Source organism: Furipterus horrens, unplaced genomic scaffold, assembly GCF_987537825.1.
Source record: "Furipterus horrens unplaced genomic scaffold, mFurHor1.1.pri manual_scaffold_2, whole genome shotgun sequence".
NCBI classification, from domain to species: domain Eukaryota; kingdom Metazoa; phylum Chordata; class Mammalia; order Chiroptera; family Furipteridae; genus Furipterus; species Furipterus horrens.
Window position 1 is genome coordinate 85,280,917 of NW_028327172.1, and position 14,800 is coordinate 85,295,716.

Here is a 14,800-nt window from a genome sequence, read left to right on the forward strand (position 1 = left end):
TTTATAAAGGGTAATCTCTCCTGCTGTCTTTTGATACTTACTTTGATCAGAAAGTTTACTACCATCAGTTAATCAACAAGACACTTTCCTGCCTTCAGTTACTGCAGATGGACACAGAAGGTAAGTGATGCTTAATTTACAGGGACCCTGCAACTTGTGAGCTTCTCACCACCTCCTCCCAGCCCACGCCACCCCTGGGGATGCTGCTGGAGGTACTGATAGAGTTGTAAGGGTTCTCCAGCACCCCTCATGCCTTGGCATCCCCTGTGAAGAACAGTGCTGTTTCCAGACTCATCTCACTCTTTTGTTCCCATGTGTGGGATTGGGAGGAGTTTTCACTGTGCTACTGATTCACCTTAGTTGGTAGAGGAACAGGGTAAAAGCTGGTTACCTGCTACTGGATTAAGAGGAGCCTGCACCTGTGTGCCTGGCCCATGGTCTGAAGCAGCAGCACACACTGTTACTGAAAGAAGCACTGGGCTAACGGGGTAGGACGGAAACTGAAACCTGAGGGAGATACAACCACCAAAAGGAGCATGGCTCTGCCAAGGTCTGCTGGCAGCTTGGTCTCTCCTGCTCCACTCCCAAAGCAAGAGTTCTGGCCGGTCCTTGAGAAATCACTTCTAATGAAAAACTTGGGCATGTCTATGACTTTCACCATCATCCAAAGGTCCTGCTCCTCTTGGGAAGTAGACCCTTTCATTCCAGGCCCAGAAGCTTTCCTGGCTTTCCTGAGATGTCTTCTCCAGATTTATGGCTCCTTTTCTCAACAAGACAGAGAAGAAAACCAAAGAGGTAGACTTTCTAGCTGCTCAGCTTCTACACAGAAAAATAAACATGCTTTATAAAATGCCTGCTCCTCAGGCAAATGGACTTCTCCTCGGTTTAGAAGGTAACGTTTTTTTTTTTTTTTTTGCTCTTTAACAGACTACAATCGTTTCTCTCACTTAGTAACGTAAGCTCTGCCCCATCATCCTGAAGAGTAAAGGTATGTTTCTGCTTGGCACATGCTTATGGCATAAATATTGTTCCAGCCCAAAGAACCAAGCATGTTTGGGTGACACTGTCAGACTGCAGGGAAGAATTCCATCAAATCATTTCATGTGTGACTTCAAGGACCTTATGCCTCATAACTGCATGAGTCTGACTTTTTGCTCTTTGTAAATGTTGGGAAGTGTTCCTGTCAGCTCGTCGTTGTTGCACAGTCTTCCCCGCCTGTAGTGTCTCATTCTGCAGCCATGTCTGTGGCTCTAAGTGTGACAGGAGTCTCCTTAAGGACAGATCAGTCACGGACTCGTTAATGTTCGTGAGTTGACTTTCCTTTTGGCAAAAAGCTGGAACGACTTGGCTGCAGGTGAGCGTTCACCAGCTGCCGGCAGAGGGACAAGCTGGTTACTACAGCAGGGGCCACAGCTCGGCCCCGGGCTCCCGTGAGTGTCACAGAAACCCCAAGGACAAAAACATTTCAAAGAAACTCCCAAGACGGATGGCCCAGACTGCTCAGGCTTCTTTACCTTGGCGGGTAAGCTGGCTCCACACGTCCCTCATGGGCACTAACAGGGAGAGCTCTAACTAGGGCCCCACACTACAAGTGGCTGCTACTGGACCAGCAGTCTCCTGCCCTCCCCGCAGGGGCCTCCTGTCTTTCTGCTGGCTTTTACTCTTCAGATTACTTGCCCGTCATCCTCAATGCAGTGCACTGCAACGGATGTGGTTTCTATGGCTACCTTATAACCTGGCAGGGACAGCATAACACACACTGCCACACGAGCGCCTTCATCATGGATCTGGGTGGGATAAGCCTAGGAGGCTCTAACTCCACAGGCAGGGGTACGTGGAGGGCCAGGCAGTGGCCAGTGTATCCTAGACAAGCTCCTGGCCAATAGGGACGTTGGCAGGAAGTCACTGAGTAGAACGCTCACTGTGACTGCACCCTGCCCACCCTGCAGCCAGGCTGTTGCCTGAGGCCAGTCTTTTTACCAAAAGGACACCAAGTTTCCTACCTCTTATACATTAATTAATATACAGTACAACAGGAGGCACAGGGCATGACAACCACCCCGTGTTGGCCTCCCTTCACATTTCCAAACATTCCTGGCTCTGGCTAGAAGGCATATGCAAAAACTTGGGGAGAGCTACACACTCCCCTCCCCTTAAATGCTCACATCTATTCTTTTCATGGGTTACAAACTACCTTAGGCCTCATCTTAAAAATTAGTAATATGGGGAGTTTCTAACATTTGTCATCCTATTTCTATTTATTGAACAATTCAGATTCTCTACCTTTTGCAATTTTGACATCTATGGATCACTGGAGAAAAGTTAGAATTGTTGACTTTTTGCAATAGTTCTGTCACTTGGTTTAGTTCTAGTCTCTTGCCTGAACTAAAGTCTTGCTAGACAGGTCAGTTTAATTAAAAACTCTTAGAAACAGAGTTCATAATGGAAACGCTGCTGCCAGCTTCCTAGGGCTGCAGGGAGGGATTAGTCTATCTCAGAAGCAGCTTAATGATCATGATGTCACTTACTACTTCTTGCTAGGAAGAAAAAAAAGTTTGACAGTGGATCTTCCAAATCTCACGCAAAAACAAAATCTGACCTCAAAGACAAAATAAAACAAACCAGAAAATCCTGCAACATCTGAATAACGTAGCTACTCATTCTCATCACTTATTGTAGCTCCCGTCATGGCAACAAAAATAAGTGTGCATTTTAAAAAGCACAACTTTATTACTGAAGGTGAACAAACTGAATGGCATGCACTGACAAAATGCCACATTATTTGCTAACCCTAGTATGTTATTCTTCTTTAAGATTTGCTTTTTTCAGCATCAATTCAATTATAGATGCTACAAATCCTTCTGACATTTAATTCCCTCTTGTCAGAGAGTAGTAAATGTATACAGTACAAGCATGGCTTTCCCATTAAGATGTTAATATATATTGGGGCACACTAGCCTTTATGCAGCATAACCTTTCTTTCCTGTCTTCTTAGAAAGCAAAAGGGAAGGAATTCACCTAAGGCAAGAAAATCCCGAAGACTCCTATACAGCATCTGAGGCACCTACCACTCCCCTTGAGTGGCATTTCATTCTTGCAATGGAAATGCAGCCCCGCCAACATTTCAAAGGAACTATGTTAAGCTACTTGAAGGAAAACTGCAGTCAGCATTATCATGACACGCAGAGCTCAGTATGGGCTCATTTAAATTAGAAGTACTGCACAAGGCCCTGGCTGTACCTCGTCACTAGTCACTACTCAAAGAGCAGGACTCAGGGCTCTCATAGGCTTTTACTGCCTGCATCATCCTCCAGAGGCAGGACTGAACAGAAGGTGCAGGAGGACTCATCTCCTGTGGGGTTCATGGGGAAGTACACTGGACTTGCCATCAGATCTAGGGTAGAAGTTGGTCTTCATCACTGTTCTCTGTGACTTCAGGCAGGCCAGCCAGCTACTCTGAGGTATTAAGCACAATCACACACTTTTTCCATGAGGTTGTTTTGAGAGGTTAACATGTTGCTGAATATGAAAGTGCCTCTCTGGCCCAGCACTTGGCATATCATGGGTACTCTATAAGTGTTTGCCAAGTTTAAATATGTTCTAATAAAGCGTAAGGAGGGCTTCATTCCAGTTCTTATCACCGATTTAAGGCAAATAGGTATCAGCTCTTTGGGGTTAAGGGTTGCACTGCACACTCAGCACTGTTCTCCAATGTTGAGATGCCCCATAAACACTTGCCAAATTGAGGTGACAGAGCCCTTTCTTATGCAGAGTGGCACAGTGTGACTGATGGCCTACCTGTTCTGTATATGGTCAAGGCTGCAGGCCTGGTGGCTGAAGTCTAATCCAAGTTAGAATTTAAGTGTACCATTTGAGTATCAGGATATTAAATACTTGTTGTCAGCTAAATATTAAGGACAAGTAGCACTTTTTAATGTTGATTTTTTTCCTTTGCTTCAAAAGCAGAAGACTGATGAATTTAAATTGACTTAGTTAATTTAACCAACAGTAGAAATGACTTGATGCAACAGGATGCAATCCTCCCAAGACATTTAGCATTACCAGAGATACCAAATGGCACCCTCAGGAGTCCTCCCTATCTCTGTCACAATAATAAGGGCTTAGAAGGGTGATGCCTTTTCCATTTTAAACATCAGGAAAATACTGAAGATGGTACCAGCTTCCCTTAAAGGAGTATACATCTGATAAGGAGGATAGGGTTGTAAAGTACTTTCAAGCACATATTTCCCACTAGAATTTCTCTCTGAGGAAAGATGCTTCAGTGGACCTCAGGCATTTGGGTGTGTGATGATGGATTAATGAATATGGTGAAGTCACCCCAAAGCAGTGTCCAACCTGTAGAACTAGAATTCACATTTTGCTTTGTATCCTGCCAGCTTTTTGAGGAAAAGTTCCTATTTGATGGTCTTCTTCCTCCCCATGGGGGAAACAGTAGCATGTTGGATTATGGGAAGATCAGCAATATGATCAAGTTCAAAGTCACATTGTAAGAAAATCATGGACAAGCTGGCATGGACCCACTATGATTTGTCAGCTAGTGCCTGGTACTAACTGAAATTTTAAAATAAGGAAACCTACATGTTTAACCTCTACAACCCAGCACCTTCCCATGGCACCTAGAACCATCTCAGAGGGAAGCTAATCCTGTAATTTAGGAGAGTCAGGGAGCAACGGCACAGAAAAAAGCTGAGCAGGATTTAAGGTCCTCTTTGAAGGGGCAAGCTTGATTTAATGCTGAAGAGATCTGTCCAGGTCAGTCAGTGCCCGAGACTACACTGGATGGGCTCTGGAGAGTTCGAATTTTCCCTCCTCAATCCCTGGATGCACAGACTGAATTGGAAAGGGTCCAAGAGGAAAAGGATTCCCAAGACCCCAGAGCAAAGGAAGTCTGGATTTCACAGGGGAAGAATAACCACTTTAAATCAAAGTCTCTATCTCCTATAGAGGCAGGAAGACCCATATGTGCACACTCTGACTGTCTCTTGAGTAAATCATTTAATCTCTGGAGCCCTAGTTCTCTCATTTGTAAACTAACAACCGTTGCTTAATAATCTCCACAGGACTTTCACAAAAATCTTCCCATGTCTGGCTCATTCTCATCCATTGGTCTTTCTGTTTCAACAGCTTCCCTGGTGCGCTTCTAAACTAGTCTCCACCTCTTCCCAGCCCATCACTGTCTCTCATTTTACCCAGTATTGTTTTTTCACGCAGCATTTGTCACTGTCTGACATTGTTTTGCATCTTGAGCCTGTCTCTCCCCAACTAGAATGTAACTATGCAAGGTGGGGGTTGGGGGGGGGGGTGCACGCTGGCATGTGAAATCTATGGCAGCTCGGCTTCTGGTTGGCCTTATTCAGTGCTGCATCCCTGGTGTCTAGTCCAGAGCCTGGCATGGGTGAGGAGCTCAAACAATTGTGTTGAGTGGATGAAAATCAAATGAGGTCATTGATATGTGTGAGAAAGCTTTCTAAGCTGTAAATACTATATAAACATGAGTAAATAATATCACTTTACATTTATGAGCCATAACTTGAATGTGTCTACCAAGCCCAGCTGGTTTTTGTTGTTTTACTATCATCATCATCATCATTAGTCTACCAAAGAAATGAAACAGTCTATTTGCCAAATCTGAGCCACATGTTTGGTGAGCGCTAGTTAAGAGTCCCTCAAAATGCTGTGTCAACCGATGGCTTCTCACACACATTGAGGACACTCACAATAACTAAAGCGTCATATATCCCACCCTGGAACTGATCATCTGGATCCAAAGACCTTTAAGTGTTTCCGTTATTTAAATTCAGGTTATATGTTTAGCCTGTGTTTTCTTTGTAATCTATTTAGGGGACCAGAGTTGGCTCACCTGGCTGGATTCTTCCTTAACACCTGGCATGGGTTATCAAAGCCATTTAGAATTTGCCCTCCACCCATACTTTACTATGGAGTGGGAGGGAGACATTGTAGGATTTTTCCAGATCACTTTCTTGTTTGTAGGGCAAGAGTTGAAAACATGTTCCAGAGAAGCATGACAGCTCTGGAATTTCTTGTCCATGCTTTTGCTTCAAAAGCAGAAGACTGATGGACCACTCTGATTATGCCGGAGGGCCAGTCCCTGGCACACAACATATTTACCACTGAACTCCACTAACCAGTCCCTGAGACCCTTCCATTACTGAGGCAGTTGGAGACTTTAAAAAAAAAGTTTAAAATAAAATAGAAGGATAAATATGCTTAAAACTATTCTGTTCCACATAGGTGGCAATAACCACCAGCTGTCACCAGGGAACAGCAGACGTAATTGATAAAACAATTTCAAAACTCTTGTGGATCTATCATCAATAAAGTTAACACCCAAAAAGTAAATGAAAGGGTTCAAAGTCAAACTGGATAAGCTCACCAGGCTTGCCAATAATTAAATCACTGAACTCCATACAAGCATAATTTTTAATTCAGATTAAAGAGGAGGATCAGCTGGGCAACTTGCTTTGCTGAGTGAGAATGGAACACCATATGTTGCCTATGAAACTGTCATTAGCTGAGGTAGCAATGGTGAGTGGTGGGTGGGGGGTGGGAAATGGGGGTGAGTAGAAGACAGACTATCATTATTTTGAAGGAAACACAGAACAAAATAACATCTATGCATAGTAAGAAAAGGATGAAATTTCCACCTAGATAGAGCTGGAATGAACGTTAATATTATTCATTACCACAGTTTAACATTAAATGTGCAACACCTACTCTAATTTATTGATGGACTGTTTAAGACGGGTGTTAACCTGTTTGTCTTGTATTATAATTGAATTCAGTCTCTAGGCTAGAGAAATTTGAGAAGTTCATCCTTTCTCAATCAATATGCTCCCCTTCAGTGACCCATTTCAAGACAGCTTCATAAAAAATAATGTATTTTGTTTTAATAAATTTAAACACTATGACAGCTGCTCAATTTTTATTGGTTGTTTTTTTTTTCCCCCTTCAGATGTCTCTTTGCTGCTGAGTGAAGTCAAGCTCACAATCAATAGTAATTGATTAATCAGTGTCCCCTTTGAACAAAGGTGCTAATCAGTTTTTGATTAGTTCATCAAAGCAGATGCAGAGGCAGCCTGGCCCCAACCTGATAGATCATCAGTGTTCAACAAGACTTATGGTTCCTGAGCGATATACGACTGCAGCGTTCTTGGAGGGCATGGAGGAGGGGGACAATGTAATTATTAATTTACCGAATTATGATGAACACAAACAGTTGTTGGTTTATTGCTCCTGACTTAGGGGTGATTGATAGACTGCATCAGGGCTGCATCTGACTTGGTATAGAGCTGAGAGACCCAGAGTATTTCTTAATTGATGATGCTGGAGGGCGGGTGGATGGCTGATTTCATCCCATTTTCCTAAAGAGGAGAAAAATTACTTCTGCATATCTGAGTGATCCTTGGGCGGCTAATATATCAAGAGGAATCAGGCCCAATGAGAACTCAGTCCCGTCTTAGGCTCTTTGAGAGGATCTAGTTGCCATGGCCACTGTGCCAGAGTGGTTTTATTTAGGGTGAGGCTCAGAATTGAGAGCAGAGATCACTCACGCCTGGCATTACATTCTATGCAGGGAGAAGGACTTGTCTACTCTTATTTTCAAAGAAAATCGAGCTAATGTTTTTGCAACTTCTCCAAATATACCACAAATAAGAGGCAAATATGAAACACTTCCTTGAGGGGCTCGCTATCTTTCCAACCCCCTATTTATTTATCTATATACAGTCACTGGGGTTTAGAATTTATTTATTCATCCAAGTATCAACTGTGTGCTTACAACGCAACAGGCATATTGGTAGTGAACAAAATAGTATGTCCTCCTGGAGCTTCCACTCTAGGAAATCCAACACTTAAGCTCAGACTGAGACATGCTACATAACAGAAAAATAAGGCAACCCTCGGGTTTGAAAGAAGCATATAGTAGGCAATAAATCAATTGCATTTGCAAAGACTGGGTGGTGGGTACTATTTTACTCTCACTGGGTAAGACCTGTATTTAATAGTTTACCTCAACAACCAACTATTCAAGGGAGCTGCAATGAAATCTCTTTAAGGAGGGACAATATGGAACCCTTCTTTCCAAAAGACTGGAGTAGGTACCTATAATCCTATGCTTTGGTTTCTCCATAACAGTGACTGATTTATTAAGAAGTGATCAATCAAAATGTGTAAGAAGCTATGGCTGGTTGGCGGTGAAGTACTACATCATGGGAGCTCATATAATTGTTTAGCTCTGAGCATTTAACCCTCCCCTCCCCCTTTAGGATATGCTTCTTATTCTGGATTAGTAACACCTAAATCCTGGAATCAAGCATGAAACCTACTTTTGCAAGAGCTCAGTATGCTGTGAAAAAGGTCTGAGGTGGATAATTAGTTTACATCATGGTGTGTGACAAAACAATTGCCTCCCTTCCTTCCTGCTCCTCCCCACCTCCACTTCTAAGATTACTATGGCGTGGCTTTTCTAGTCTACTTCACAGCAGTAACTGGTCAATATGAGTTTTAAAAAAAATAAAGATCTTGTCTCATAATCCAACATCCTTAAATTGCTTTATAATGCAACAAAACTTCCCCTGAACCATTTTATATCTAGAACATAAAATTCTATTAAGCCACCAAACAGAGTGGCTTTTCTTCAATCCCAAAGGTGACTTGACCTCCACTGCATTAATATAGCTCAGCCCCAGTATATAATCCACTACTACAGGGAAGAGAGGTGGGTGGGGAGGAAGAGAGTATTAATACAAATTTATTTTTCTTTAGTCTCAAAATTCACAATTGCTAATCAACTGCTCAACAAACCAAATGGTTATTCTGTAGAAGTGAACAGAGCACCCACAGGTTGGACACTGCAGTGCCTTACCTAATGACTAGCCCTTACCTGAGAGGTCCTCACTGTCCAGTTCTTCTGCGGAATTGGGCAACTGAGTAAGGCCTTACAAGTAAAAACAAATCGTTTTTCTTTTCATTCCTCAAGGGACATAAACAAAACACTTAAGAACTGAGGATGAATTTCTTGAAAACATGAGCCAAATCTCTTGCTATCTCTTTCTTTTTTGGATAGCTTGAATGTATTAATATGTAAGTACATTTCTCCAATCAATCATTCAATTTTGTTATTGATACACAATAGAGGCAGAGAGATTCCTCAGTCTCCACTCTTAAAGCACATGGAACATGAAGGCGAATGTTTAAAATCACTCATTCATAACAGCATGCAAAAAATAAAAATAAAAATAAAGCCTGATTGTTAGCTGTTGATGTTCTGATATCTCTCTTAAATACAAATTTATTTAGATGTTACATACTAATGTAAGTTTGATTTCATGTCTTACTCTAAATGGAAATCCTTTGTTGATACTGACAAATACAGCTTGTGATCAATTTATGATGATCTTGTGTCAGTTGTTTCGAAATGGTACATACAGCATTTGCTAACTGCAGATTGCAGCTTATGCCTTCATCAGAAAAATCTGATGTGTAAAATGAATTTTTAAAAAAGAAAATTTCAAAAATCAGAGGAATTCCTGAAAAACAAAACCCTCAAAGCTGAAAAAGCAGTTAGGCCAGGAGACAACTGAGTGGGGGTTTGACATGCCTGTACACCAGCCTCCACCAATGCTGGCCAGCTCTGATCTGAATTAAAAGAGGTAAAGAGAAAAGCAGAGGAAGAACGGGGGCTCAGCTAGGAAATGGCTTCTATTTCCCCATGCTTTGTTTATTAAACCACAAAATGTGGGACTATCAAGGAAGCCTTTACTTGTTCTTTGATGTTCTGCCGAAAGTCCTGCCAGATTGTTCCAGGTCCTCTAATTCACACAATTTGGTAATATTTCTCTAACGAGATCTGTCACTTTTGAAGATATTTGTGGACCTATTAAACTGCAAGCTCTTTGAAGAGAGGGGAATATCATGTTATTTTTTCATCTTTCCCTTCTCTTATAGCCAAGCACAAAGTATATATGCTCAGTGTGTACTTGTCGTATTAATGATTTGGGAGTAACACTTGGTGAACTACCAACCAGATCTTAAAAGCAACCAAAACAAATGCTCTGGAAATAAGCAATGCCAAATTGATTGCACTGTTTAAAAAAACCCCAAAATTAACAGAAACGCTCATGCAGAATTGGTCGGTAAAAGGTTGGATTTTGTACGCTGTTTTATAAGCAAGTCAATGAATATTATAGCTTGGTTGGTGCTGTGAAAGGGGGCCACGTCATCAGCCCTTAAAAGAGGATTTCCTTCAAGACCTTAGATGCCAATATTCAAGGGCAGGTGCCAAATTAAAAACAGTAAAAATTTGAATCCATTAATGTTTCCAAACTATGGATTTAGGCAACTAAAGGGAAAGCAGTGAGTAATGCAATGAATTATAGAAGTAACTAAGTAGGGATGCTATCCATTTGTTCTGAAATCTGATTGGTTGAAAGTGTTTCTATTTCTAATGGGCTTTATCCATTGTATAAAGACTGATGAATACAATTATTTGAATAATTGTTATAAATGAGCAACATAAAGTACTTCTTTGTAGTTAATTATGAATTTGCAGTTCTCAGAAGGCTAATCCCTCACTTCTATGTGGCCCAGTGAATATCAAAGCAGTCTACATACGTGCTTGGCGCCCACTGAACTGTATTAAACAAGGATGTTTCAAGTAGGCAGCATTACTGTTCAAGGTTTGTTTCCTTGGAGAGGGCATTAGAAAACTAATTAAAAAAGATAAAGACAAATATGTTTATGAAATATAATTGATACGCAGTTTCCCATTAAAAAGCAACCGACAGTTGATAAACACCTCATTAAAGATGAAGCTGTTATTTTTAATGGCATAAACTTTAAAATATACTAAGTCACCTGGAATCGACTGCTCAGATTACGTCTGAAAGTAAGAAGCCACTTATGTTAGTGGCATTAAATTTGTTTTTGCACTGTGTTTGTATTTTATAAATCTATCGTGCTCTACTATCGTTGGATCATTTCTGAATAAATGTAATTAGGAAGAGTTTACTGAAGCACTGAGTGCACAGCGATGACATGCAAGATTTACCTCCTGAAACTGTCTGACTTAGGCAGGCTTCTTCCACGTTAAAAATTATACACATCTCGTTTCTCAAAGAAGACAAAGATGCATTTTATAAAGCAGAGAATATTCTTCAAAAGGAATCTTCACAACAATAAGTAGGAAAGCACTTCCTGGGTTTTCTTTTTAAATTTCCATATCATCCATTGAAAACCCTTTTGTCACTTCTAATTAAAATGTATCCAACAAATTTCTTCAAAAGTTGTTAAACAAATGAAAGTTTACTTTCAGTCCATATGGGATTCTTAAAATAATTAATAAAGTCCTAAGGTGCAAACATGGTAACTGAATCCATGCATTATTAACTGTCTTTTCTGCAGAGTCTCCTATCTGGCTTCCTCATGTGTCATAAGGTGCTGCACAGAGCCAGCCTCTTCAGACAGCGCTTCTGCAGTGTACTCCTCCTTTACAGCAGACACTGCTGGCTTCTGAAAGTGCTATGATTGTAAACCAGGTTAAGGAAAATCTCAAAAATTAGAAAACAGTAAGAAATTCTAGAGATCTATAAATAAGTTCAGGTCAAGGGCAAGTAAACTTTGAATGTTTGTGGGTTCAGTTCATCAGCGTTTCTATCCCCCCTCCCCTTTTTATAGAAAATTTCAAAAGAGAATGATCAAAGAAAACCTATAAGAAATGAAAACTTAGTCCACTGGCCCAGGTACCATACCCATTAGGAAAAAGTAGGAGTTAGTCTCTCTCTTACCTAAACAGCATACATCTGATCACTTAGCCATATTATGGAAATTGTTACTTCCAACACCAGCCATAAGAGATTTCAGACGTGCCCCCGGTAGTTTTAATCTAAAAGCTCAGTCATCCTGTTCTTTCTGCTTTGTCAGCTTTTGTGGAGTTTTTCCCTTCTTCCCATTAGCAGAAATTTGGTTCACGCAGTTTAACAGTAGCACATTGTTTCCAAACTGCATATCAAGGCTGAAACGCAATCTTCAGGTCCTGCAGCCATTCGTAACACTCTGTAGCTTTGTGCTGGAGTAGGACATACAATGCCTGCAGTCCCTTGACTGAATGACGGCCTTTGAATGCCATTGTTGTGTACTCATAGAGAGAGATGTGCATAAAGGTACATACACAGATGGTGGACATAGAGGTTGTAGTAATGCGCACTGCTGGCTATTTTTCTTTAAAACGGGCTTCAGAATTTCCCAGTCCAATAGAAAGTAAGATAAGAATTTCATGTGCATTTAGAATTCTATCATGGCTTGTATTACTTATAAAATAAGCCAGGGAAAGGGAGAGACTCATGGGGTAGTTATCTAAGGGCAGTGGACTAGGGTATAAATGTTTTGAAACCAAAGTAAAGCGAAAAATTTTTTCAGAGGGGTTCCAAGTTGGAGTCTTACCACATTTACATACTGAATTAAAAACTATTTAAAAACTCATTTGGGACATCTAAATTCATGAGATCATCAGCATCTAATATATCGAGAGATGGAAAGCAAAAGGACAGTTAGATTTTAAAATAATAAAATAGGAGAGGGAAAGGGAGGGAAGGAGGAAGGGAGAAAGAAAGGGAGAGAGGGAGGGAGGGTGGGGGAAGAGGGCGGGGGGGGGGAGGTTGAGAGAGAGAGAGAGAGCGAGAGAGTGCGCTCTAACCCAGAGGAAGCCAGCTGACGGCAGTGCAGCAAAAGCACAAGCACTATTCCAGACCATGGACATGCTGTCACCCAAAACCTCACACAGGGGAGGTGGGTGGGGGATGGGAAAGGGTACATTCAGGGCAGAAAAAGAACAACGCACAAGACACTTACAGAGAGGAGTCTACATTTGAACAAACAAATAAAAACCATCACACACACCCACACATGAATAACCATAATAACAACTATATCACCCATGCTTCAAGTCGCTCATGCATTTCTGCCATCAAGTTCAGACCAGGTGGTACCAGGATTTGGCAGAGTGTTTTTTTGCATTGCTCAACATGCATATATAACATAGGATTCTTCCTGACCAGGCCTTAAGGATGAGCTCCAAAAACACAAATGCTCAAGATCCTTATCCAAAGAAAATTCCTTTGGTCACCCTAGTCTAAAAATTCCATTCTTATACTCATATTTATCTTTACTATCAATTAAATCCTTAAAAACACATTGTGGCTGATTATCATTTGGTTTCTTTTTGGAGAAAATCCACTTGGTTTTGAGTCATGCCCATGCACTTCTAACCTTCCAATACATGCTTATTATTCCAACCAGGTATTGGTAAGAACAAATGGTCAACATATATAAACAACTGGTATACTTCATACATACTCTAGCAACACAAGCTTGAATAAAATATTTTAATGAGTCTTCAAAGGGAAAGCTTTTTGTAAATATTTTTCCTTTTTATAAGAGAAATATGGAAGAAAATCCAGTATAAAGACAAGTAAAATGGTCACAACTGGATGGCCTAACATGTCTTGTCATTTAAGTTGCCAAGTTATCAAAGCACACTTTTAAGGCCCAGATCTCCATAATGAACATCACAAGATTATTCTCAAATGAATCTAAGTCAAATGGTTGCTCACCAAAGAAGCTGCGTTTTAGCCATAATTTATTCAAATAGAATCAGGTCCATATCTATTTCTTCAGAAATCTGGTCCCTGATTTGTAATTTCTACTATATTCATTACTGTTTCTATCCTGACAACTGACCCTCAAGACTTTTATTCCTCTGTCAAGGAAAATTCTAAATATTAGTTTGGCTCTCGTTAAAGCTCTTCACTAGGCTGGAGGGTATGTTGTTCAAAATAGTGGTTGGACCCCTTTGTGAGGATAGCTACGAGGATTTTTAGACAAGTTGGAGAATGTATTCATAAATGTATTATCAACCTGGGTTATCACTTCTTTCCTCCCACTGTTAAGGAATCATACATGTGATTAAAATATATCTTATTATTATGAATATATAGTTACTCTTTCTTTTTTCTCCCCAAGTTTCTTGGCTCTAGATATAGTTCTCAGATAATGTCAGTCAATAACATTCTACTGAGGTATCAGCAGCTTAAACACTGTCCCTTAACTAATAAGACAGTGGTTGCTGCTCACAGCACACAGATACCTGTTTCCTACCAGAGCAATGCTATAAAATCCTATTCCAACTGTCTCTTCATTACGCCACACAAGAAGATCACTTTCACTCTCTCTCTCCAGAGAGAAAGACCTGATAAAAAACGAGGGCCTAAAATCAGGATTGACCCCGAAGTAAACATCTCATTTTTCAGGTCAGGGGACATATTTCCTACTTTGAACACTCCACCCAACTCGAAGGCCAACATCCATTCATTAGTCACATAAGTACATGGATTTTATTGAAGAGACCTAGAAAATAGAACTCTGTTGGAGTCTTACGAGATAGATGATCAATATTTCTTCAAAGGTCTCACAGATTTCAGGAATCTTATGGTTATATTTGATCCTTAAGTTAATTATAGGAAGCTCAGAACTTAAAGTATCTTAAAAAGAATAGAATAAAATCACTTGAACTCCATTAAAATAGCCTTAAAGCTCTCAGAATAATCAATAAAAGTCAGGAAGTCCTCAATTAATGATGAAACCTACAAATAACTAAGCTTAATGGAGTGCAATGCCTGAGATGTAACAAGTACTATGGGGCATTAACCTTAGAAAGTTAAAGTTTTATACTTAATTGATTTCTCATGATTGTCAGTGTATTTGG

General features: G+C 40.5%; 1 protein-coding gene across 8 annotated transcripts in view; it reads right to left on the reverse strand.

Annotated features, from left to right (window-relative positions):
- CADM1 (cell adhesion molecule 1) overlaps positions 1 to 14,800 on the reverse strand; it is a 420,077-nt gene that overhangs the window by 25,818 nt on the left and 379,459 nt on the right. For 4 of the 8 annotated variants that reach the window (XM_090265970.1, XM_090265973.1, XM_090265972.1 and 1 more), the window contains one exon: positions 8,924 to 8,977. The exons of the other annotated variants lie outside the window; for them this stretch is intronic. In XM_090265970.1, the coding sequence (XP_090122096.1) occupies positions 8,924 to 8,977 (54 nt within the window). The remainder of the gene's footprint in view (positions 1 to 8,923; positions 8,978 to 14,800) is intronic. 8 annotated transcript variants of the gene reach the window in all.